Source organism: Anolis carolinensis, chromosome 5, assembly GCF_035594765.1.
Source record: "Anolis carolinensis isolate JA03-04 chromosome 5, rAnoCar3.1.pri, whole genome shotgun sequence".
NCBI lineage: Eukaryota > Metazoa > Chordata > Lepidosauria > Squamata > Dactyloidae > Anolis > Anolis carolinensis.
The window spans coordinates 206,769,246-206,792,988 of record NC_085845.1 but is presented as its reverse complement, the minus strand read 5'-3'; the positions used below and the strand labels follow the sequence as shown (position 1 = coordinate 206,792,988).

At 50.8% G+C, this 23,743-nt stretch overlaps 1 protein-coding gene across 1 annotated transcript in view; it reads left to right on the top strand.

Moving 5' to 3' along the window:
- snd1 (staphylococcal nuclease and tudor domain containing 1) overlaps positions 1–23,743 on the top strand; it is a 148,095-nt gene that overhangs the window by 990 nt on the left and 123,362 nt on the right. The window contains 8 exon segments of the mRNA XM_062982754.1: positions 3,377–3,526; positions 5,924–6,044; positions 14,155–14,233; positions 16,782–16,942; positions 17,101–17,192; positions 17,395–17,553; positions 19,201–19,307; positions 20,542–20,632. Of these exon segments, the coding sequence (XP_062838824.1) occupies positions 3,377–3,526; positions 5,924–6,044; positions 14,155–14,233; positions 16,782–16,942; positions 17,101–17,192; positions 17,395–17,553; positions 19,201–19,307; positions 20,542–20,632 (960 nt within the window).

Sequence of the window (23,743 nt, the reverse complement as noted above, 5' to 3'; positions counted from 1 at the left end):
CCAAGAACATCAACATTACACTGTGACTATGCAAATAATAATAATAATGATACTGCAATACATTGTTATGTATGCCCCGCCCCCTCTCCCCAAAGGGATGCGGGAGGCTCACAATAAGTAATAATACAAAATTATGATAAGCATCCATGATAAACAACAATAACAACAATCAAATTATCATGTAGTTCAATTTAAAATACCATAATTATTAATAAGTAACTTTTTTGTTTGTTGTGTCATTTCTTTTTTTTTTAATTATTTTTTATTGAAAATAAAATACATTTCTTTTACATAAAAAGTGGGGGAACAATCCAAGAAAAGGAAAATAGGGGAAAGAAAGAGTTTGGAGAGGGAGAAGGAGTGGTGAAAAAAAGGTTTCTTCTTCTATTTATTTAATAGTAACTTGTCCTTCTATGACGTATAGCGGTAGTGATTTGTTTACTTTGTCCATTTTGATTACTCAGTCCTCTCCTATTTTTAGATTGTCCATTTGACTTCATTGATTTTTAGCCATTCGATAAAGGGGGTCCAGTCCATCTCTTTCATGTTCTTACCTTGTGATCTTTTTTTGAATTATTCTTCATCATGACATTCTTCAAATAAGTAACAGTTTTAAAACTATCTGCTACCGAGGACACTTCAAAGTGCCGGCTCCAAATGGCTCCGGTCCAGCTTATCTGTCCTAACATATCTCCCCCTGTGACCCACCTCGGAGGCTAAGATCGTCTGGGGAGGCCCTGCTCCCATTCTCACCACCTTTGCAGGCACGAGGGGTAGGGGCGAGAGACAGGGCCTTCTCCGTGGTGGCCTCTCTTCTGGAATTCCCTCCCTGGTGAGATCAGATCAGCCTCTTTCCTCCTGAGCTTCAGGAAGAGAGTGAAAACATGGCTTTGTGATCAAGCCTTTGGAGAATAATTATGTGCAATAGATGGATTTGGAACTACTGTATGTGCAATGACTACTGGAATGGCCAGGATTACGATTGTGGGTCGCGTGGTTTTCATCCTGATTTTAATGTTTCAATGTATTTTAATTGAATGTTTATGTAATTGCACATTGTTTTTAAGGCATTGAATGGTTGCCTGTGTGCAAGCCGCCTTGAGTCCCCTTGGGGTTGAGAAGGGCGGGGTATAAATAGAGTAAATGAAAATAATTGTCCTGTACAACCCACCTAGAAGCTAAAATTCACAACAACAATTCAAAGAAAGAACCCTAATAAAAACAATCCAAGTCTATCTCACTGTTTAAGCAGCCTTTCCTGTGTCTGATGGTTTCCAGTGTAATCCTAGCCATTCCCAAAGTCTTGCTTAAATAGCCACGTTTTTACGTAGCTCCTTCCTGAAGGTCAACAAGGAGGGTGCTTGTCTTATTTCCTTGGGGAAAGCATTGGGGGGGGTGGTGGTGGCCCGACCTCAGAGGGGATGAGCCTCTGCCCAGGCCAGGAGGTGCCTCCAGCTGCCCCCCCCCCCCCGCCGCTCTCTAGGGAAGGCCAAAGGGTGTTTGGAGAGACATTGCCCCCTCCCCTCCCCCCCCTCCCTGTCCGGGCTTGTGACCTGTGTGTTTCTAGCTGCCCTCCTGGGAGGCGTGACCCCTGGCCTGCTTTCAGGATTAGAAGATAGACGAGCATGGAATGGGGTGGAAGCTGGAGAGGGTGGCCAGCGTGGCTCTTGCTGGCCCATGGTAGGCCAGGCCCCCCAGCCCCTTCGGGGTCCTCCAGCTGGGGAGTGGGCCGAGCCCTGTGGGGCTGGCCAGCACAGCCTTTCCATTGCTGGTCAAAGGCCCGCTCTTAGAACCCTAGAGTTGGAAGAGACCTGATGGGCCCTCCAGTCTAACACCATTCTACTAAGAAGCAGGAAAACCACATTGAAAGCACCCCCAGCCTCCAGATGGCCACCCAGCCTCTGCTTCAAAGCCTCCACCACACTCTTCGGCAGAGAGTTCCACTGCTGAAGTGCTCTCTCTCACACACACACAGGCAGGAAGTTCTTCCTCATGTTCAGATGGAATCTCCTTCCTTTACTGTCGTTTGAAGCCCTTGCTCCATTGCGTCCTAGTCTCCAGGGCATCACAAACCAAGCTTGCTCCCTCCTCCCTAGGACTTCCCCTCTCTCACCTCTTGATCCCTGGCCCTTCTCATGTCAACTCTCTGCCTTCTCTTCTGCAGGATAAACTTGCCCAGCTCTTTCAGCTGCTCCTCATAGGGATTCTTGTTCTCCAGGCCCTTGATCCTTTGAGCTGCCCTCCCTCCTCTGGACACATCCCAGCTGAGAGTCAACATCTCCCTTCCATTGCGGTGCCCAGAATTATTTATTATATTATCATTATTTATTTAATGGGAATGGGACACAGGGTGATTCCAGGTGTGGTCTGGCCAAGGCAGAATAGGATAGAGGGGGAGCATGACTTCACTGGAGGGAAGGCCAACATCCCATTGGCTTTTTTTGCCGCTGCGTGGCACTCCTGGCTCACGTTCCCCTTCCTCCCCATGAGGACTCCGAGATCTTTTTCACACGCCCGGTTGTTGAGCCACGCATCGTCCCCCATTCTGCAGCTCCCACGCTCCCTGTGCCAGTGGGCACCCCAGGTGAAGGGCACCTTTTGGGGGGAACATTGCCATTGCTCACAGGGCCAAAAGCCCAGATTCTCTAGGTTTCCAAGCGGAGGCTGGGACGGGGATGGGTCCGTGTCCTCCTCCTGGCTGGCAGAGAGAAGGGGCGCCCCTCCCACACACACGTCCCCACACAAGGCCTGGGACGGCCAGGTGTTGCTGTGGGGCCGGGCTTCCTTCCTGCTGCAGGTGGGCTTTGCAAGGGGGGCTCTTCTTGCCCGGTGGGCCAGGCCGTCTCAGCTGAGGCGTGGGCTTCGGGGAAGGGGGTCTTGGGGACTTCGATGGAGGAAAAGGAAGCCGCCTGAGGCCTGGGATGTTTATTATTATTTGTTTACTGTACTTACTTATACCCCACCCCTCTCACCCCCGAGGGATGACTCAGGGCGGATGGATGACCTTTGCCCCTTTGAGAGACTTGCATCATAGCTCCGTCACGTTTGATCAAACGGTCACTCTCCCAAAGCTCTTTGCAGCCATATTGTAACATTGGTGTCAACGCCACATGTCCCTCAAGTCAGTAGGAGAGGGGGTCCCCTCCAGGACCCTGTGTGAGAGCTCCTTCGTTGCTGTGATGGGCCTTCTGAGTCGCCACTGACATTGTGGTCGCACGGCAGGCTTTTCTCAGCCAGGTTTCTTTCTGGAGGATTGCCTTCCATCCTCCACGGGCTTTCCCGAGTGAGGCCTGCCCTGCAGGGCCGATGGGCCGAGTGTGTCGCCTTGCTGGCCCTGACCTCACGGCCTCCCTTTCTCCATCCCCCCCCCCCCCAGGTTCTGTCCGGCTGCGCCATCATCGTCCGGGGCCAGCCACGTGGGGGCCCCCCTCCGGAGAGGCAGATCAACCTGAGCAACATCCGGGCGGGGAATCTTGCACGCCGTGCGGCTGCAGGGCAACCCGACAGCAAGGACACGCCGGACGAGGTAAGTGGCGCTTCCTGGGCGCAGGGCCACTGGGTTGCAAGGCTGGAGTGGGGGCTCCGCTTGGGCATGGGGGGAGCCTTAGGGGGCTCTCTCTCCCTCCGGGGGGGGGGGCGGTGTGGCCCAAGGAGAGCTGGGCACCGGGCCTGCTGGCCATGGGCAGCCCAGCCCTCCCTGGGCCTCACGCTGGGAGAAAGATGATCTGAATAAAGCTAAGCCCAATGGGCTTCCTCTTGCCCTGAGCCTGTCCCGCTTCCCGGTGGGTGCCGTGAGAGGCAGCTGCCACCCCCTCTGTGCAGTTGGGCGGACCCTCCCTTGGGCTGGCCAGAGCCCCTCCAGAACCACCCAGGCCTAGAGCACACCTGACTTGGGGGCAGAACACACACACACACACACACACACACTCCCTCTTGGGAGTGGGGTCTGAAACAGTCCCTTGCAAGGAACAGTGTGGTGGGGCAGCCTCCTTGTGTGCCCAATGTTAGCCTCACTTAAGGATTGCTCCTCATACAGGCAGTGCTGGCCCCCTCCCCTTTCAAGCCCCTCTACGTGTGTTGGGTTGTGCTGTGTTCAATAGTAGAGGGAAACCCAAGGTGGAGTGCCTGGGTGTTAGACTGCCTGCCTTCGGTCATGGACGGCAAAGCCCCTGAGACTGGGGCGTTCCTGCTTAGGGGGGCTTCCCTAACCCGCTCCCTGCCTCTTGTCCCACCCTCCTGCCTTTGCCTGAACTCTTCTGCTTTGCTGCTCTTAGTGTTGGCTTTGGAAGCCCCTTTGATATAGATCTGTAAGCCTTGTGTGCGAATCCCGATTGCTCCGGGAATTGTGGCACATTCTGTATGTTCGGGAGCATCAAATGGGAAGCTCCCCCCCCTCCCCAAAGTATGAAAACCCGCCCGAAAGGAAAGCAAACTGGAGCCGTTCTCAGCTCCTCCTCTGCTTTTCAGCATCATAGTTGAATCTTTCTGATGAATCCCCCAGCAAACAGAAAGAAAACTTTCATTCCCTGTGAACTACTACCAGTTACCTCTCCTCTAGAGTAGAAAGGAGAAACAGCTGTAAGGAAGCATTAAGTGTGCCAGGAACCAAGAGAGGTTTTTAAAGGAAGCCCAGGGAGGATAAGGAGCTCTTCCTTACCTGGAAGTGCGAAGCTTCCTTAAAAAGCCTTGAAAAGTGTGTGTGGCATGCAGGCCCGGGAGAGAAAATGCGGGTGCCTGCCTGCCTGCAGCACCTCTCCTCTAGACTAGACGGTAAGAACGTGCCTCCTTAAAACGCGTGCCTGTCTGCAGCAGAGTGCCTCTCCTCTAGAGTAGAGCTTAAGTGTCTAAGTGATGGGAAGGGGAGCCTGGGAAGCCCCCCCCCCCCCCGCCTCAAATAATGGGCCAATAGGAAACTGATCTTTTGGCACCTCAGAGCGAAAACAGTTACTGTATATACTCGAAGATAAGCCGAGTTTTTCACCCCCCTTTTTTTGAGCTGAAAATGCCTTCCTGGCTTATAATGGGGTCAAGGTCAAGGCCGGGCAACAGAACCTGGAGGCCATGGCTTGCAATATATGATATATTCCTCTCTTACTCTCCCTTAATAGTTGTTTTCCAAAGCCTTCCTCCCTCTTAACCAAGGGAATGTTTTGAAAAGGGAAAGAAGCCCTTGCAAGTCTGGAAGAAGAAAAATATATATCCAGTAATCTTATAAAAGCATTTCCCCTGAAATATTTGTTATTCTCTCCTACAGATATATAGGCATTAATCCCCTGCATGCGTTTGCAATCCCTATGTACTTACATATATGTATCTATCCATCTATATACATTAATTTTATATAAGAATTTTCCCCTCATAAGTTTGCAGGCCCTTGCAAATCCTATATACATGTAGATGCATGTACCTGCATATCTGTATCCATATATATATACACACACACATTATTTAACTTATTGATGCTTCAGTTAATGTAACTTTATTGGTATCTATTTTTATTTTGAAATTTACCACTAGCTGCTTCATTTCCCACCCTCGGCTTATATTTGGGTCAATAAGTTATACCAGTTTTTTGTGGTAAAATTAAGTGCCTCGGCTTATATTCGGGTCGGCTTATACTCGAGTATATACGGTATATGCCCTCTTGATTTCAAGAGGCTCCCAAAAAACGGATCAGAGCTCCCATCGAAAGCCGGGAGATGAAACGGGGTAAGGTTTACCCCAAAAGCACAACCCTAATATCTCTGTCTGTGTGTGCTCTGTTTCTTGAGGCTGGTGGTTACCCTTTCTCAAAAGCAGCCTTGGACGCGGCTGTCAGGGAGCCGGGCAGTGCGAAGTTTTCCTCAAAGAGAAGGGTGGGGAGTGGAGGGGGGGCTTGGCCTGGACGCCCGTGACCCGCGCCTCTCCCGTCTTTCCCCCTCAGCCCTGGGGTTTCCCTGCCCGGGAGTTCCTCCGGAAGAAGCTCATTGGGAAGGAGGTCTGCTTCACGGTGGAGTACAAGACCGCGCAAGGCCGGGAGTACGGCATGGTGTACCTGGGCAAAGGTGAGGGGCCCCCTGGGCAGCACTTATTTATTTACTCTTATTTCTACCCCTCCTTTCTCAACCCTGAAAGGGACTCAAGGCGGCTTACGGATAGGCAACAATTCAACGCCATAAAATCAATATTTAATTAAAATTGGCATTTAAATTAACATTAAGATCAACATTTGAAATGCAGTAAAATGTTTAAAAACATTACAATCCCTATTAAAACCATGCTCTCCTCCGTCATAATCCAGACCATTTTGATACTCACTGCACATACATCCAACATTCGCTTATCCAACGTTCTGGATTATCCAACACATTTTTGTAGTCAATGTTTTCAATGCATTATGATATTTTGGTGTTAAATTTGTAAATACAGTAGTTACTACATAGCATTACTGTGCATTGAACTACTTTTTCTGTCAAATTCGTTGTATAACATGATGTTTTGGTGCTTAATTTATAAAATCATAACCTAATGTGTTGTTTAATAGGCTTTTCCTTAATCCCTCCTTATTATCCAACATATTCGCTTATCCAACATTTTGCCGGCCCGTTTATGTTGGATAAGTGAGACTCTACTGTAATTCTAAATCCATTTATTTCACTGTAATTATTCTCTGAAGGCTTGGTCACACAGCCATGTTTTTGCTTTTTTACGGAAAGTCAGGAGGGAGGGGGCTGATCTGATCTCCCTGGGGAGGGAGTTCCCCAGCCGAGGGGGGGTGGCACCACCGAGAAGGAAGGAAGGAAGGAAGGCAGGCAGGCAGGCAGGCAGGCAGGCAGGCCGGCAGGCCCTGGTTCTCGTCCCCACTGGTTGAGCCTGCAAAGAAGGCGTCACTGAGAGGAGGGCCTCCCTAGACGACCTTAATGCTCCAGAAGGTTCATAGGGAGAGATGCATTTGGACAGATAAGCTGGGCTGGAACTGTTTAGAGCCTTATTTTGTGCTTGGTAGCAGACTGGCAGCCAGTGGGCCTGGCGCAACAGGGGGTTGTGTGTTCCCTGTATGCCGCACTGGCGAGCAACCTGGCTGCTGCCTGTTGGACCCTCTGGAGCTTCCAAACAGTCTTCAAAGGCAGCCCCACGTAGAGCGCATTGCAGTAGTCTATTTGTGACAGGGGCAGGGCGCTGGCTATTCCATGCGTGTGCTGGCGGGTGGGGAAGGGCTGGCGGGGTCAGCCATGTTCCTGCTCAAGGCCGTGTTTGGTGCTGTCAGGGCGGAGGGGGAGTCCAAGGAATGTTCCTGCCAGAAGTAAACATCCCTTTAGTCTCACAGAAGTATTGCAGACCTCGCGCAGGAGGAGAAGTGGGTTAAGGCATGCGGAGCAGGTTTCCTCTCTTGCTGTGGCCTGGCCTGGGCCGGGAATGGTTTCCTGCAGCCCAGCCAGCGGAGAGACATGGGGCAGGGAGGCTGCGGCCAGTAGCCCTTCTCCCCCCGAAGAAGCCCTGAAATCAGCCCCTTTCCTTTGCCCAGCTGCCCTCCCCATTGAACCGTCCCAGCAGGTTGAGGGGAAGCCTTTTATGGGGAGCCAACACAGGAAAAAGGAAGGGGCTGATCTGCTGTGACCCCCCCCCCCCCAGATGAGAGCATGCCTCTTGCAAACGGAAGGAGGTTTCCTTGGGGGTCCCTGGAGCGGGAACAAACTTTTCAACCCACTCATGAATTGGAAGAGAGGAGCACACCACTGCGGTGTGGAGGTGGGGGTGTGGGGCTGAGGCCAAGACCAGGGTCTCAATCTCCACTTAGACGGAGGAGGGGCCCGGCTTGGCTCTTCTGTATTGCTTTTAGGTGGCCATGGGTTTGCCCGACCTGAAGCGGCTTGTGTGGTTCGGAGGAGGCAGGATCTTTGGGGGTGGGGGTCTCTGAACGGCAGGACGAAGCCCACGAAGGGACTTGTGAGCGGGCAGTGGGCAGGGGGGAGCTCCCCATCGTGGGTTCACCCTTCCCACTCTCACTGGCCACGGGGCCTGGGCAAACCCACCAGAGCCCCCGCCCTCTCAGTTTCCCTCGGCTCCAGCCCCCCCTCCCCCAAGCCCAGAGTGTGCTTCCGCACCGGGATATTTAAGAAACTGAGGCTACTGCTGTCTTGGACTGGAAATGCTTTCTCTTCTGCCTTATTTATTTATTTACGGTATTTATATCCCGCCCTTCCTTCTCACCCCAAAGGGGCCTCAGGGCGGATCACAATGCACATATACATGGCAAACATTCAATGCCATTATTAGACAAACGACATATATAGAGAAAGACAGAGAGAGAGGGCCCCAGTCGTGGCCTTTGGGCTTCCTTGGCCAACAGCCTCCCACATGGTGATAGTTGTCCATCAAACTGAGGAGAGCTGTGTTAATGTTTTTGTTGATATGGAGTGAAATGTGTAATCTATTGTTGCTGTGATATGTATGTATTTCGTTCTGGCAAGCATTCCAGCAGTCCAGAGGATAATTGCAGCAAGGCTTTGATTGATTGCTGGAAGGGCAAATGAACAAGGACTTCAGTTTGAGCTACATGACAGGAAGATACATCACAGACTGTGGAATGCAAAGGGAGGTGCTCATGTACACAGAGAGAACTGACTTTGAGTGAGATGGACATGCAACATGTGTCCGGATAGCTTTGGACAGTTAGTATTGTAAATATTGTAAATAAAGCCTTTTGAGCCACTGAGGTTCAGCAGACATAAATCAAAGTGGTCTGCCGGGGTGAGCAGAGGTGGGACCTGGCTCATCCATCTAGTCAGGGTTGACAATTCCCAGACAGGCGGAAGTTGCAGTGAGAGCAGAACCTCTTTGCATGGATTCCATTAGGCCAGCTTGAGCCCTCCGGGTGTGTCGGGGAATCTGAGCTGTCATTATTATTTATTTATTTACAGTATTTCTATTCCGCCCTTTCTTCTCACCCCGAAGGAGACACGGGGCGGATCACAGTGCACATATAGATGGCAAACATTCAATGCCATTAGACACACGACATACATAGACAAATCTTTTCAGTCAGCAAGTTCAGCAGCTCAGCGCTTTAACACGTTGCGCCACTGGGGGCTCCAAGCAGAGACTCAAATTCTCGTTGGAACATCCAGGAAGGCCTTGGAAACCTCTGTGGAGCCCCATTCTGATGCAGCGTGAGGCTGTTTGTGAGCACACACTCTTGTATGACGATGTCAAGGAGGAGCAATTCCCTCTTCACTGCCACAGAAAGAGGCCCAACAATGGGGGGGGGCCTTTGGAGCAATCTTGGGCTCCTTCAACTCCTTCAGTGGAAATCCCCCCCCCCTTCTCCATTCTAACAGCAGAAAAGGTGGGGCAGGCTCCCCGCCCTCCATATTTGCCTTGGCCTCCTCCTTTCTGTCTCTGCAAAGCTGCAAGGAGACTGAGAGAAAGCCTTGGAAACCTCTGAGGAGGATGCTCTGGCTGCTTGGCAAGGCAGTCGTTTAATTAATTAAAATTAATAAATAATGTATCGTATATACTCGAGTATAAGACGGCCCGAATACAAGCCGAGGCACCTAATTTTACCACAAAAATACTGGGAAAACATTGACTCCAGTATAAACTGAGGATGGTCAATTTCAGAAATAAAAATAGATACCGATAAAATTACATTAATTGAGGCATCAGTAGGTTAAATGTTTTTGAATATTTACATAAAGCTCAAATTTAAGATAAGACTGTCCAACTCTGATCAAATCATTCTCATCTTCTTCAATGTAAACGTGCTTATGTAGCCTTTTAATAATAATAGAGTAAAACAATACATGTAATAATAATAATAATAATAATAAATACAGAAAAATAATACATGTAATAATAAATAGAGTAAAATAATAAATGCAATAATAATATCAGAATGAAATAATAAATGTATGAATAATAATAAAAATAGAGTAAAATAAATGTAATAGTAGCAACAATAATAGAGAAAAATAATAAATGTACCATATATTCTCGAGTATAAGCTGACCCAAATATAAGCCAACCAAGACCCTCACCCGAAGATTAGCCGAGGGGGGCCTTTTCAGTCTTAAAAAAAGGGCTGAAAAACTAGGCTTATACTCGAGTATATACAGTATCTATGAGAAAACCATCTAAAATGCCTAAAAGAAGTTAAAAGAGACTCGAAAACCCCAAAGAAGCGAAACCAGGTGCATTGTAAAAGTAAACTCCCACCCCCCTACATGCCATGTCTTGACCCATTGGGCCTCCAAAGGGGGGGGGGGAATTCCATAGGTGGGGGCACAGGTGAGGCCCCTCCCCCTTGGATTGCCCCCCTGAACACAAGGGACCCCCCCACCAGCACCCGAATGCAGACTGGAGGCAGATGGGCAGCCAGTGGGGGTCCTTTAAGTTATTATTATTATTATTATTTAAGACTGGCTACGTGTTTGTACAAAGGCTTTAGGTCTGCCATCTCGACATCCAGGTGATTGACCAAATGCAGGTACTTCAATACTGTTGGAAACACGATTCTTTTGTGAGATTATATACTCACTTTCCCTGCTTCCCTCATGTGGGCCACTCTTCTCTTGGTCGTTCAGAATAGTAATAATAATAGTAATACACTTTATTTATATTCTGCGCTTCTCCCCAGGGGACTCAGAGCAGATTACAGTATATACATACATAGGCACACAGTCAATGCCTTTACAATCTTACTCACACAAACACAAACAAAGGCAAAGGCTTCTCCTTTCAATTCTGGCTTTGGAGGCAATGATCATGTCTGGCTCTGGGAGGCGCTCTTTCTCCATTTTCAAGCCGAGGGGTTGTTACCTCCTGGTTATGTGGCCGGAAAGATTGCTCTTTGCCTTTTCCCACCAAAGTAGTACCTATTTATCTATTCACATTTGCATGTTTTCGAAGTTGACAAGGAGCTAGGTTGGCAAGGAGCTAGGGCTGACAGACAGGAGCTCAACCCTGTCTCACAGATTCAAACAGACAAACTTCAGGTCAGCAGTTCAGTGGCAGAAGAGTTTGATCCATTGTGCCATTGCGGCCAGAAGGGTTTAACTCATTGCGCCACATTGGTTTCCAGAAAGGCTTTTGGAAACGAGTGCTAGCAATGGGGGTGGGGGGGGGAGGGGATGCCTGCTGTGTTGCTGTGAGTCTTTTGGGCTGTCTGGCCATGTTCCAGAAGCTTTCTCTCATGAAGTTTTGCCTACATCTGTGGCAGGCATTCTCAGTCGTGAGGATGCCTGCCACAGATGTGGGCAAAAGGTCAGGAGAAAATGTTACTGGAACATGGCCAGACAGCCTGAAAGACTCACAGCAACCCAGTGATTCCAGCCATGAAAGCCTTCGACAATACAGTAGAGTCTCGCTTATCCAACCTTCACTTATCCAACATTCTGTATTATCCAACGCAGTCTGCCTTTTAGTAGCCAATGTTTTTGTAGTCAATGTTTTCAATAAATTGCGATGTTTTGGTGCTAAATTCGTAAATACAGTAATTACTACATAATGTTACCCTGTACTGAACTGCTTTTTTCTGTTGATTTCTTGTAAAACATGATGTTTTGGTGCTTCATTTGTAAAATCATAACGTAATTTGATGTTTAATCCCTCCTTATTATCCAACATTTTTGCTTATCCAACATTCTGTTGGCCTGTTAATGTTGGATAAGTGAGACTGTACTGTACACTGATACTTGCTGTGTTTAATTCTGTATTTTTGTATATTTTAAATTGTACACTGGTGGTTTTATGTCAAGCTGCTTTGAGTGATGAATGATAACAACAACAACAATAATAGCAACCTGCCTTCCCCTACCTGTTGCAGTTCACCCAAAGTATTTGTTGTGTTTTTGTGCAAGCGTGTCTGTCTGGCAGGGGATTCCCTGTGAGTCCTTCCACATTTCAGAGGAGCCCTCAGTTCCCATGGCTCTGCCCCATCTCTGGCTTCTGGGTGGGTCATTCAGGCCCCTTCAGCCCCTTGGCCACCTGGACAGGAGAGGGCGGCCAAAGGGCCCCTGACCTGGCCCGCAGGAGGCAGAAGGTCCTCTCCGGAGGGCGGAAGGAGAGGGATTGGACCCTGAGCAGCTCCTGGGAGCTCTCTCTTAAGGGGACTTAACTGGGATCAGTGCGCTGGCCACTCCTTCCCTGCCGCCTTAATTGGACCTTCCAGCCAGAAGCCCCTTGTGGGCCTTGCAGTCCGAGGGCAGGACCTTGTCGGACAAGAAACCTCAGCGCCATAGCTCTGGGGGCTCCGAGGGGGTCACACATCAGATCAGTGTAAGAGGAGGCTTAATGTCTTGTTGCAGCTGCGGGGGCGCACGGAGTTTCAGAGCTGGAAGCTCCATCTGTCAGAAAGCAATCCCGCTGAAGGACTCTGGTCTTCTTGGAGACCCATCTTTTGTTCTGCCCTTAGCTCCTTGTGGAGAAGAGATCATCTGGAAGGGGAGAGCGGTGGGAAAGTGGACCACCTTCCTTGAGATGGGAGGAGGCTGTGGAGGGTCTCCTTGTCCCCTCTTCCGGGGATGGGGATTGTGGTTTGTCTCGTTCGGCCTGGGGGCCTTGGGGAAGGAACGTCCCTCATCTCCTCCTGTGTCCTCTTTGCTCTCCTGAGCTGAGCTGTGTGTCCTGAGTGACCGACCGGGCGCTTGACCCCTCCACCCCTTGCAGGATGCTTCCCACAGTTAGATCCGCCTGCTTGTGGAAAAGGCTTTGGGGTGGGTTCAACAATAGCCCCCCCCCCCCCGCCAGCCAGTGTCCCAGGTGAGGAGGCGCTCGCTCTCCCACTGCTGTGAAACGGAAGACAGGTGCTCTATCAGGAAAGTCCTTTGGGGGTGGGCAGAAGGTCTCTTTCAAACCCCACTGACTTTCAGGACGGGTGGCCAAAGAGCCACGTCTTCCAGCCCTCCCCCCCCCTTTTGTGCTGTTCTTCTTTCCAGCAAAGAACAACAACAACAGAAACAACCTGCTTTGAGTTAGGCAGCGTTTGGCTCCTTGGGATTGAAGCTGTGCTGGTCCTGTTTGTGTTCCCTCCGCCGTGGTTTGTTAGGCTGTGCGGCTGCCTTGTAGTGTGCCTCCGGCTGTGCCGGGGCTGGGCTGGGGGCCAAAGGTGGCCCTGCGTGCCCTTGGGGCAGTGGGTCGCCCTCATCCTCATCCTCCGTGCCCCTCGGGCCTTGGGGCTGAGCTTCCTGGCAGTGGCAAAGAGCCTGCCTGTTTCCCCCCCCCCCTCTATCTGCCCCTCCTGGGGTCCCTGCCCTGCCCTTGGCCTCTCCTCCACCCGGTCCCCTTCCTCTGGGCCTGTATCCTCTGCCCGCAGCCCCCTCCCCCCCCCACTTCTTGCAAGAGTGCTTTCAGCGCTTCAGCGGCCACGGCAAATCTCCTCTCGCAGTCGGTCCCCAGCGGTAGTATATTTGTCACATTGTCTGAGCTGGATGCTGGACATAAATCTTCAGAGTTCTTTGTTTAGCGGCGAGGCTGCTATCGGCCGGCGTTTTCTGTTCCGGTTATCTCTCCGCTTGTTCCATGCCACATGAAGGATTTCCATGTCATGTTGCTCTCTGTCTCTGTCTCCTGCTGCTGCCGCGCCACAGCCACGGTCTTAGCCAAGGAGGGGGAGGCTCCCTAATGAACCTCTCCCGCCCACACGGAGATTAGCGTGGGGGGGGGGGCTGCTGCCTGAACTGGGCTTGGGCTGACCCTCGACTGGGCCTTGCTGCCTGCAAAGGGGGGGGGGGTGTCTCTGTCCCTGGGTCTTGCAGGGAGAGGGGGGCCTGGCCTTCTCTTTGAAGGTCCCCTGTCCCAGACTGACCTCAGTTGGTGGGGCATCTTCAAGTCGCTTTTGAGTTGGCACCCTTGGGCCGTTCCTGATGAGATGTGTTCAGAGGGGTCTGCTACCATTGCCTTCCTCTGAGGCTGAGAGCGTGTGACCTGCCCAAGGCCACCCAGAGGGATTCCAACCCTGTCTCCAGAGTCATAGTTCAGTGCTCTAACCACCACACCGCACTGAAACAAGCAGAGTTTCTGGGTCTTCCTTTCCAGGCCTGGCTTTGGTGGCGGCACTGGTGGGCTTGCCTTGGGCCTTGTGCTGACTTGGGTGGGTCCCGTGCCCCCCTTTGCCCCCCCTTGTCCCCGGGCCTCCTCTTTTGCTCCTCTGCTGACGTGCCTGTCTTTTCTCGCCAGACACAACCGGGGAGAACATTGCAGAGTCGCTGGTGGCGGAAGGGCTGGCCAGTCGCCGGGAAGGAATCCGTGCCAACAAGTAGGTCTCCCTTTGCAGCGCCAGGCCTGCTTCCAACCGGGGCCCCGGTTCTCTTGGGGGGAAGCCTCACTGGCGAATCCCGTGGCAGGGGCTGGGGAGAGGCCGGGAGCCAGCCGTCGCCTCCTTCTCCCTTCTTGGGATGCAAAACCCATGTTGTGCAATGCAGAAAGACCCGTTTAAATGCTGGGCTGCGGAGAAAACCCCGGGGGGCAGTTGAGAGAGAAAGAGTTGAGGTGGTGGGATTGGTCAGGTGGGATCCCTTTCCTGTGTTTGTGTCCTTGAACGTTGCTTCCTCTCTGTCAAGCGCCTGCCCATTGTGGCTCCTGGGTCCCCCCCTTTTCTGCCCCCAGGCCCCTCAAAAACGGGTCCTCCTTAAGGCTCTGAGAAGAGCAACAGCCTTGCCTGGGATGGGACTTGGGGCTTAATGCGTGAAGGTGAAGCCGTGGGGGCTTGGATGCCTCTGAGTGGAAGAAGGGGTCTGCCCTCACACACTAGATGTTGTGGGTCTGCGCCACCCACCACTCCTCCCTCTTGGCTGGGAGCTGGCCAGCTGTGTGTTGCTGGGACCTGTGGGCAGGAATCCCATGGCCCCACATGGTTCCCACTGCTGGCCTTGGGACCCGTGAGGCCGGAGCAGCCACAGGGCGTGAAGGGGAGCCCCATGGCCCAGGTGGGGGCAGGCTGAGCATAGGGAGTAATTCCTGCCATTCAAGCTGGCAATGGGGAATGCTGCAAAATTCACTCCTGGATCCATCTTCTAGAGTTTAGTCCCACAGCAAAAGTGTTACACCTTAGGTTAGCTTTACCTTGCTAATTACACCAGGCTGCATACAGGTTGAAGTCTTTTGTAGATTATTAGGAAATAGGAAATAAATAGTTCTTAAAAAACAAAAGTAAAGTTCCAAAAGATTGTTGAAAAACAAGGCTATAAAGAAAACATTAGGCATAAAACAAAGTCCCATTAATGCATGATAAAGTCCCATGAACATGAACACACAAGATAATCCGGGAAAGCAAGAGCTTGCTTCTTGTCTCAAATGAGAAGTTGATTTGACAAAGGTTTCTCTCTCAGCACACTCTTTTAATACCCTTTGCATAGCATGAAAGCATTTCTTTGGCCTCTGACCTCCCTCTTGTTTTCTATTCTAACACTCCTGCGAATCCTGAATTCCAAATGGCCAGCTCGATCTAAAGATTCCGTTTCGTCAAGGCCAGGCAGCTCGTTAGCGTCTGTCTGCATGCTATCAGATTGAGAGCTGTGCTCCCTTCCTGAGTCAGTTTGCACTTGGCTAGCTTCAGTATCATCAACAACACCATTCCTTGCCATGGGAAAGCCTCCCTGTTCCTCATCTTCCACAGCAGGAACACTCTGAACCTGAATCCCATAATCCCCATCAGAGTCACTCTGAGGCTCCAGCTGAGTCACAACAAAAAGTAAAGTAAAAAAAAAATTCCTCAGTTAAGGTCTTTGCAATATTAGGACTAGACTGGGCTATGCTGGGCCCATAACCTATTGCGTGTAAGCAGATTTCAGTCAGGTCCAATGCAAAAGACACACAAGCAAGAGGAGAAGGAACAGAAAAACTTTTGTCAGCAGAGTTAAAAAATATACATTTGCAGTATTGCATACAAAATAAAACAGCCCAACAAACTGACATAGTCCTTGTAAGTAACACAGAATAAGGCTTCTTCCTCCAAAGGAGAGAGCAGAATGTAAAACAGAAATAGGTTTTGAGCGGGGACAGGAAAGAGATTGACTAAGTCTCATCTTCAACTCCCATCATTCCTCACAGCCTCAGGCCCTTTCCTTTTCCCCCTCAGCCGCTTAAGCGGCTGAGGGGGAAAAGGAAGGGGCCTGAGGCTGTGAGGAATGGTGGGAGTTGGAGTCCAAAACACATGGAGGGCTGGAGTTTGCCCACGCCTGTGGAGGCATTTTGAGCAAAGGCACGTTTGTAGCAGTCTCCATGGGCAGCCCCATGGGCCTTGACGCCCTGCAAGCTGCCCAAGAGCCTCATCGTTGGGCACCAGCCGTAGATGGATGGTGCACTCTGGGCTGTGGCTCTATGGGGACAGCAAAGCCCAGAATCAGCCCAAGTTCAGGGTTGAATCAGAGTGTAAACAAGGGCTGCCTCTTATCAATGTCCCTCTGGATTGAGCTCCAGTTATGAGACCTGAACTGACACAGGACAGAGGGAGAGGGATGGGGCAGGCAGATGGGTATTGCCAATATACCAGCAGAAGTTCCCACCATTTCTAATTCTCACAAGTCTGGCATGAGACAGAGATGGTTCCATGGAGCCCACTCCCCTAAGAGAGAGTCGCATAGCATGGCCATATCAGGAAGTCCCATATCTCTCACTCAGGGCAACCTGGACTCCTCTGCCTTGCCGGAAGGCCCCGATCCCTCTAAGACTGTGGTGGATCCCGACTGCCCAGGACCTCCTGGGAGGTGGGGAGGGGGGCTCGTTTGGCCTGGGGTCCCTTTGCACGAGCGGCCGCCCATTGTGCTCAGTGGAGAGTTGCCTAACAGCGTCCTTTCCTCCGCCAGCCCCGAACAGAGCCGCCTGGCTGAGCTGGAGGAGCAGGCCCGGACGGCCAAGAAGGGCATGTGGAGCGAGGGCACCGGCTCCCACACCGTCCGGGACCTCAAGTACACCATCGAGAACCCCCGGCACTTTGTGGACTCCATGCACCAGAAGCCCGTGAATGGTGAGTGCGGGCGCAGGTCCTGCGGAAGTCCGTCATCCAACCGCATCCCAGGGAGGGGCTCCTGGAGAAGGTGGTGGGGGGCCTGGCCCGACCTGGTCTGGCCTGGTGGCGCATTCTGCCGCAGGGAGACAGCCTCCCTCCTTGCTTCTCTCCCGCAGCCATCATCGAACACGTCCGCGACGGCAGCGTGGTGCGCGCCCTCCTCCTGCCCGACTACTACCTGGTCACCGTCATGCTTTCTGGCATCAAGGTGGGTGGCCTCAGGCAGCCTGGAGACGGAGTCCCTTTCTGTCGGTGGCCTCCTGCCACCCCATCCAACGCGTGGCCGGAGGTGGGAGGGAGGGTGGGCTTTCCCCCTGAGCGTTGAAGGGGGCTCTCCTCCACATCTGTGACCAGAATGGAGAGGTGTGGATGGTGTTGGATCAAAGGCTGGTCTCCCCCCCCCCCCCCAGTGCCCCACCTTCAAGCGAGAGGCAGACGGCACAGAGACCCCGGAGCCCTTTGCGGCCGAGGCCAAGTTCTTCACAGAGTCCCGGCTCCTGCAGAGAGACGTGCAGATCGTCTTGGAGAGCTGCCACAACCAGAACATCCTGGGCACCATCCTCCATCCGGTAAGGCATTTCGGGGAGTGTGGGTGTGGCAGGCCTTTCAGAGTCAGGGAGGCAGTGTCTGAGCTGGAGACTCGGTCTGAGCCTTGGGAAGACCAAGGGTCCATGCGGCCTGAGACCCAAAGTCCAGCAATGGCAAGGAAGGAGTGCGTTGGGCAAGGGTCACATTTATTTATTGACAGTATTTATATTCCGTCCTTCTTTCTCACCCTGAAGGGGACGCAGGGCGGATCACATTATAACACACACAGGGCAAACATTCAATGCCCATAAACACATCAAACAGAGACTGAGAGACACACGCAGAGGCAAGTCAACCTTCTTCTGAGGGGATGTTCGATTCTGGCCACAGGGGGGAGCAGCTGCTTCATCATCCACACTGATGGCACTTCCTCATTCCAGGTCGTAAATTAGTTAATCTTGCCTCCCCACTTTATAAGTGGTACCTTATCTCCTACTTGATAGATGCAACTATCTTTCGGGTTGCTAGGTCAGCAACGAGTAGGGGCTATATTTTATTTTTAATTGATGGGTGCTCACCCCACCATGGGCTGGCCTCGAACTCATGACCTCATGGTCAGAGTGATTTAAGGCAGCTGCTCAACAGCTGCGCCACAGCCCGGCCCCATGGGCCGTTCTTTGAGGAGCTCCAAGGTAGAAGCCCTGTTGCTGTGGGGGGAGGGCCGCCATTTTGGGAAAAAACATAGCTCAACCCTTTGAACAAATGATAATCATAAGATTGTTAAACTGAAGAACCATGTCTTTGAACAGCCAAGGATAAAGACATGCTGCTACAAAAATATTTTTGGTTAGCAGAGCACTAAAGATGTTTCTTTGCAGTTCTAATTGTAGTTGCGTTTGCCCAAAAGATATACCCTCCCTTGAAACCTCTTAGTATAAAATATGCACTCAGTGATTAAAAAACAAAGTCTTCTTTGAAAAATAACATATCTTGTTTACTCACAAACATCTTGGATTAATTCACCATACAAGCACATTTCTTAATTGAAGTTCAGTTATCGATAGAATGCTGTTCTCTGTGTGTGGAGTACACAGGGTATCATTCTTAATTAATAGCCCATACTCCAACAAAAGTATAACTGTACTCACTGAAGTCCAAAACTTTACCGTATCCATTGAAGTCTCTAAAGCATACGTGCATCCACCTCCACTGAGGTCTAAAACGAACTGATAACAAAATGGAGTCTTGAGTCTGAACATGCTCAGTACAATCACATGTCTGTAGCCCCTCCCACACCAAGGATGTCAATCAAACTGGCAAATCAACATACACATGCAATACAGGTAAGCAAATATATACATTAACAAACAAATAGTGAAGGCTTGGAAGGTTGCTATTTCCAACACACCAGGAGCGGCAAGACATGTGAGATCAAAAGCCACGGAGTGGAGATGGGCTGGGGGGGGGGGGGACGACCTCTCTTCCTTTGACCAAGCAGACACGGCCACCTTTTGTGGAGGGAAGTCTTTGGCTGTTGTTTGGGGTGTGTGTGTGTGCAGGGGTTGTGCACTTGCAAGATGCCAAGGGGTGGTGATAGCGGTGTCAGGGAGGTGGAGGAGGAAAGGGCCGGCGTCCGTCAAACTGAGGATTTACACACCGTCTCTCCTGTCTCTCTGGCTTGTCTCCAGAATGGGAACATCACGGAGCTGCTCCTGAAAGAAGGCTTTGCTCGCTGTGTGGACTGGTCCATCGCTGTCTACACCCGGGGGGCTGAGAAGCTGCGAGCGGCAGAGAGGTAGGGCTGCCCACCCCTGTCTGTGGCCTCTCTCCCTCCCTCCCTCCAAGGCCGGAGGAGGCTTGGCGTGGCTGTCCTGGGCATCTGCGCATGGAGGAGGGCTCTTCTGGGTCTTGGCTCTGCCCCGCACTTTCTCCAGAGAACCACTTGCTCCCCCCTTTTAGAATTGTGGTAGGTTGGGAAGTGCTGCTTAGCCATCAAAGCAGGAATCCTCAGGAAAGCACTCCTGAGAGAGAGACAGAGGGAGGGCCCCAGACATGGCCTTCGGGCTTCCTTGGCCAACAGCCTCTTGCACGGTGATAGCTGTCCCTCAAACTGAGGAGGGCTGGCCTTGCAGTGAGAGCAGGGCCTCTCTGGATGGATACCATTAGGCCAAGCATAGGCCAACGTGGGCTGTTATCATTATTTATTTATTTACAGTATATACGAGGGTTATCCACAAAGTAGGTTACGTTTTGGAATTAAAAATGAACAAAGTATAGGAGAAAACATTTACCATATACAGTTGAAAGCCAGACCCAAATACCACTTCTCAACATAGTCGCCATTCAAATCTAGGCACTTATCATAGCGATGAAGGAGCTTTGCAATTCCTTCCCCACTAAATTCTGCCATTTGCTTCCTCAACCACTGGTTTCCAACCATGGGGGCGTGGCTGGCAACACGGCCTTTTGGCAATGCTGTGCAGCTGCGGGAAGGGGTGACTGGCATAACTTCATAACCAGCAGAAGCTTACGCATGATGAGCTGGGATAAGCTTCTATGCCTCTGGATGACAGAGGATTGCAGAGTCAGAATTGTAGGCTCAAAAATATTTATTGAAGTCAAAGAAATACATTTTTGGTAGAAAAGGTCTTGGAGCTAGCTAGCTTACTAAGTGTCACCTTCAACTTCAACTCCCATCATTCCTCACAGCCTCAGGCCCTTGCCTTTCCCCCCTCAGCCGCTTAAGTGTCTGAGGGGGAAAAGGAAGGGGCCTGAGGCCAGGAATGGTGGAGGTTGGGAGTCCAAAACACCTGGAGGAAAGGTGTTTTGGACTGCAACTCCCACCATTCCTAGCCTCAGGAAACGCCTGCCCATGCCTGCATTAGGCCAGGCTGTTATTCCTTGTAAATGGCCTGGAGTCTTCAATGGGGAGGGGAGAGGGCAGGAGAGGGTGGTCCCCACGGGCCTGTGGGGCTGGAAGATGCTGCTCCGGGGCTGATCTCCCTCCTTGTCTTCCCGTTGGGCGGCAGGTTTGCCAAAGAGCGCAAGCTGAGGATCTGGAGGGACTACGTGGCTCCGACGGCCAACCTGGACCAGAAGGACAAGCAGTTTGTGGCCAAGGTAAGTGTGCAGGGCAGGGGTGACAGTGTGGGGTACGTGTTGGCGGCTTCAGGGTGACCCTTCCAGGAAAGAAGAAGAGTCCCCACGGAGTCCTCTGGCCCTCAGTTTAGCTTGCCTTCGAGGGCGTGTTTCTGTTGGCAGACGTTCTCTTTTTATTGCCCTGTTTCCCTGAAAATAAGATAGTGTCTTATATTAATTTTTGCTCCCAAAGATGCACTAGGTCTTATTTTCAGGGGGTGTCTTATTTTGTCATGAAGAAGAATTCACATTTATTGTTGAAAAAAATACATATGAACATTTATTACAGTGGTTCCCAAACTTATTTGACCTACCGCCCCCTTTCCAGAAAAAATATTACTCAGTGCCCCCTGGAAATTATTATTTTTTTAATTTTAATAGCAATTAAACAGAAAGAAATATGTATTCATGTTTCTACCTTTTTTGTAAAATATAGTAAAGACAGGTGTAAATTAGAAACATTGAAGTTTGAAATTATGAAGCTATTTTTTGAACTCAGAATAGAAAGGTAATACAGAAAAAGCACCTGTGGCCGTCACCGCCCCCCTGGATCGCTGCAGTGCCCACCAGGGGGCGGTAGTGCCCACTTTGGGAATCACTGACTTATTATATACTGTACAGAGTGGTCATCGCAAACCAGCATAACCATATAACTGCTTTGAAGTGGATGACATGAGTCTAAACCAGGGGTCCCCAAACTTTTTAAACAGGGGGCCAGTTCACGATCCCTCAGATGGTTGGAGGGCTGGACTATAGTTTAAAAAAAACTATGAACAAATCCCTATGCACACTGCACATCTCTTATTTTGAAGTAAACAAACAAAATGGGAACAAATACAACCTCAATGTTAATAATAATAATAATAATAATAATAATAATAATAATAATAATAATAATTACCATCATCATCAGCATAAAAATAATGCCACTTTATCTCCCCGAAGGGACTCAGGGAGGTTTCCAAAGAGTACAAATACAAATACAACACAACATGTGATATCTGCTTAGAAGTGGATGATATGAGTCCAAACCAGGCCTGGGCCAACGTCAGCCTTCCCTCCAGGTGTTTTGGACTTCAACTCCCACAATTCCTCACAGGCTGAGTCCAAAACACCTGGAGGTCTGGAATTGGCCCAGGCCTGGTCTAAACTGTCACAGAATCCAGGTAAATGACTCCAGATGATCTGCTTTGGCCTGGAGAGTATGAGTCTGCACTGCCAGACTGGCGGCCTCAGACTGCTCACCCCATTTGCAGTGGCCTGTCTCTAAGGCAACACGTGGCCTTTCTCGGGGGTGGCAGCTCCCTCCTCCCAGGTCTTACTTTCAGGGGATGCCTTATATTTGGCAATTCACCAAAACTTCTACTAGGTCTTATTTTTAGGGGATGTCTTATTTTTGGGGAAACACGGTATTATACACTTTATATTCCGCTTTATCTCCCCGGAGGGACTCAGAGCGGATGGCAATCTACACATCTAAGGCAAACATTCAATGCCTTGGACACAGTGAGCAACAACGACATACAGTACGCAGACAGGTCAAGGCCTTCCCCTTTTTCCATCTCTGGCGTCTGGAGGCGATGCTCAGCTCCGACCATGGGGAGGGGCTCTTGCTCCATTTTTCCATGCCGAGGAGCCTGTTGTCCAGAGACATCTCTGATTGAGTTGCTGGCATGTCGACATCTGCATGGGGCACCTTTTTACCTTCCCACCAAGGCGGTACCTATTGATCTACTCGCATTTCGAACTGCCAGGTTGGCAGAAGCTGGGGCTAACATCCGGAAGCTCACCCTGACTCACAGATTCAAACTGCTAACCCCCCGGTCAGTAGATTTCCTGCAGCTAGAGCTCCCAGTGGCACAGTGGGTTAAACCACTGAGCTGCTGAATTTGCTGACCAAAAGTTCAGTGGTTTGAATCCGGGGAGCTGGGTGAGCTCCCGCTTTTAGCCCCAGCAGTTCGAAAACATGAAAATGTGAGTAGATCAATAAGTACTGCTTCTGTGGGAAAGTAACGGCGCTCCATGCAATCATTCCAGTGATCACACGACTTTGGAGGTGTCTTTGGACAATGCCGGCTCTTTGGCTTAGAAATGGAGATGAGCACCAACCCCCAGAGTCGGACATGAATAGACTTCATGTCGGGGAAAAGCTTTACCTTTAACCTACCTAGAGGTTTTACCCGCTGCGCTACCGCGGCCCCTACAACAGGAGTGCTTTACCTGTGTAAGTGCTACAGCCGGATGCCCTGGGTGTGTAGGATTGTGCGTGAGACGAGAGTGCGTTTCTGTCACTTCTGTGTCATCTTGAGATCCTCAAAAGCGCAGCTGCCAGAAATACAAGGCTTTTACCATTGGTTGATATTTGCAAGAGAAACAGAAGAGGCAGTTGGGACCTAGAGCAAAGAGGCAGCTAGCTGACAAGGGGGAATGTATATGTGGAACTTGTCCTATTGGAAGTGAGATGAGGTTTGAAGGAAGGAAGGAAGGAAGTGACATTTGAGCTGCACATATAATACTGTATTACGAGCAGAAAATGGGTGACGACCGATGAACGCTAAGGATGAAAGTCCCAAAGTCGGGTTACAGCTGGATATGGGCTGACGTCAAAACTATGGTACGGTCATTAATACAAATGGAGATTGTGGTAAACAAGTCAGAAAAAGACGAAAGCGTGGCAGCTGAGAAGGGAGGAACCAGGGAAGGCCCTCGGGTGGGGTGTCACTCAACAGCGAAGGCAGAACCAAAGGGGCAGAACCACAGGGGACGGACCCGGTGGCCCCTCTTTCTGTGTACATTTGTGGAAGGTGGCCGGTGAAGAGAGCGCACAGGAATCACATCCACTCCCTTGAGACGCGGAAGAGAGTTCTGCGGAGAGCGTGGAGGGCTGACGGGAGCAGCGAGTGAGTGGGCCAGAGACCGCATCCAGCTTGAACTCTCCCTAGAAGACGGATAAGGAAACGAAGGCTGTTGTGCGCATGATGCGCCCAATCATGAGGCGGAATGACTCACGGGGAAAGGCAATTGTGCTGGGAACGCGGGAGGAAGGCAGGCGGAAAAGAGGAACTGGCTCCCCCAGGGAGGCGCAAGGCCTGA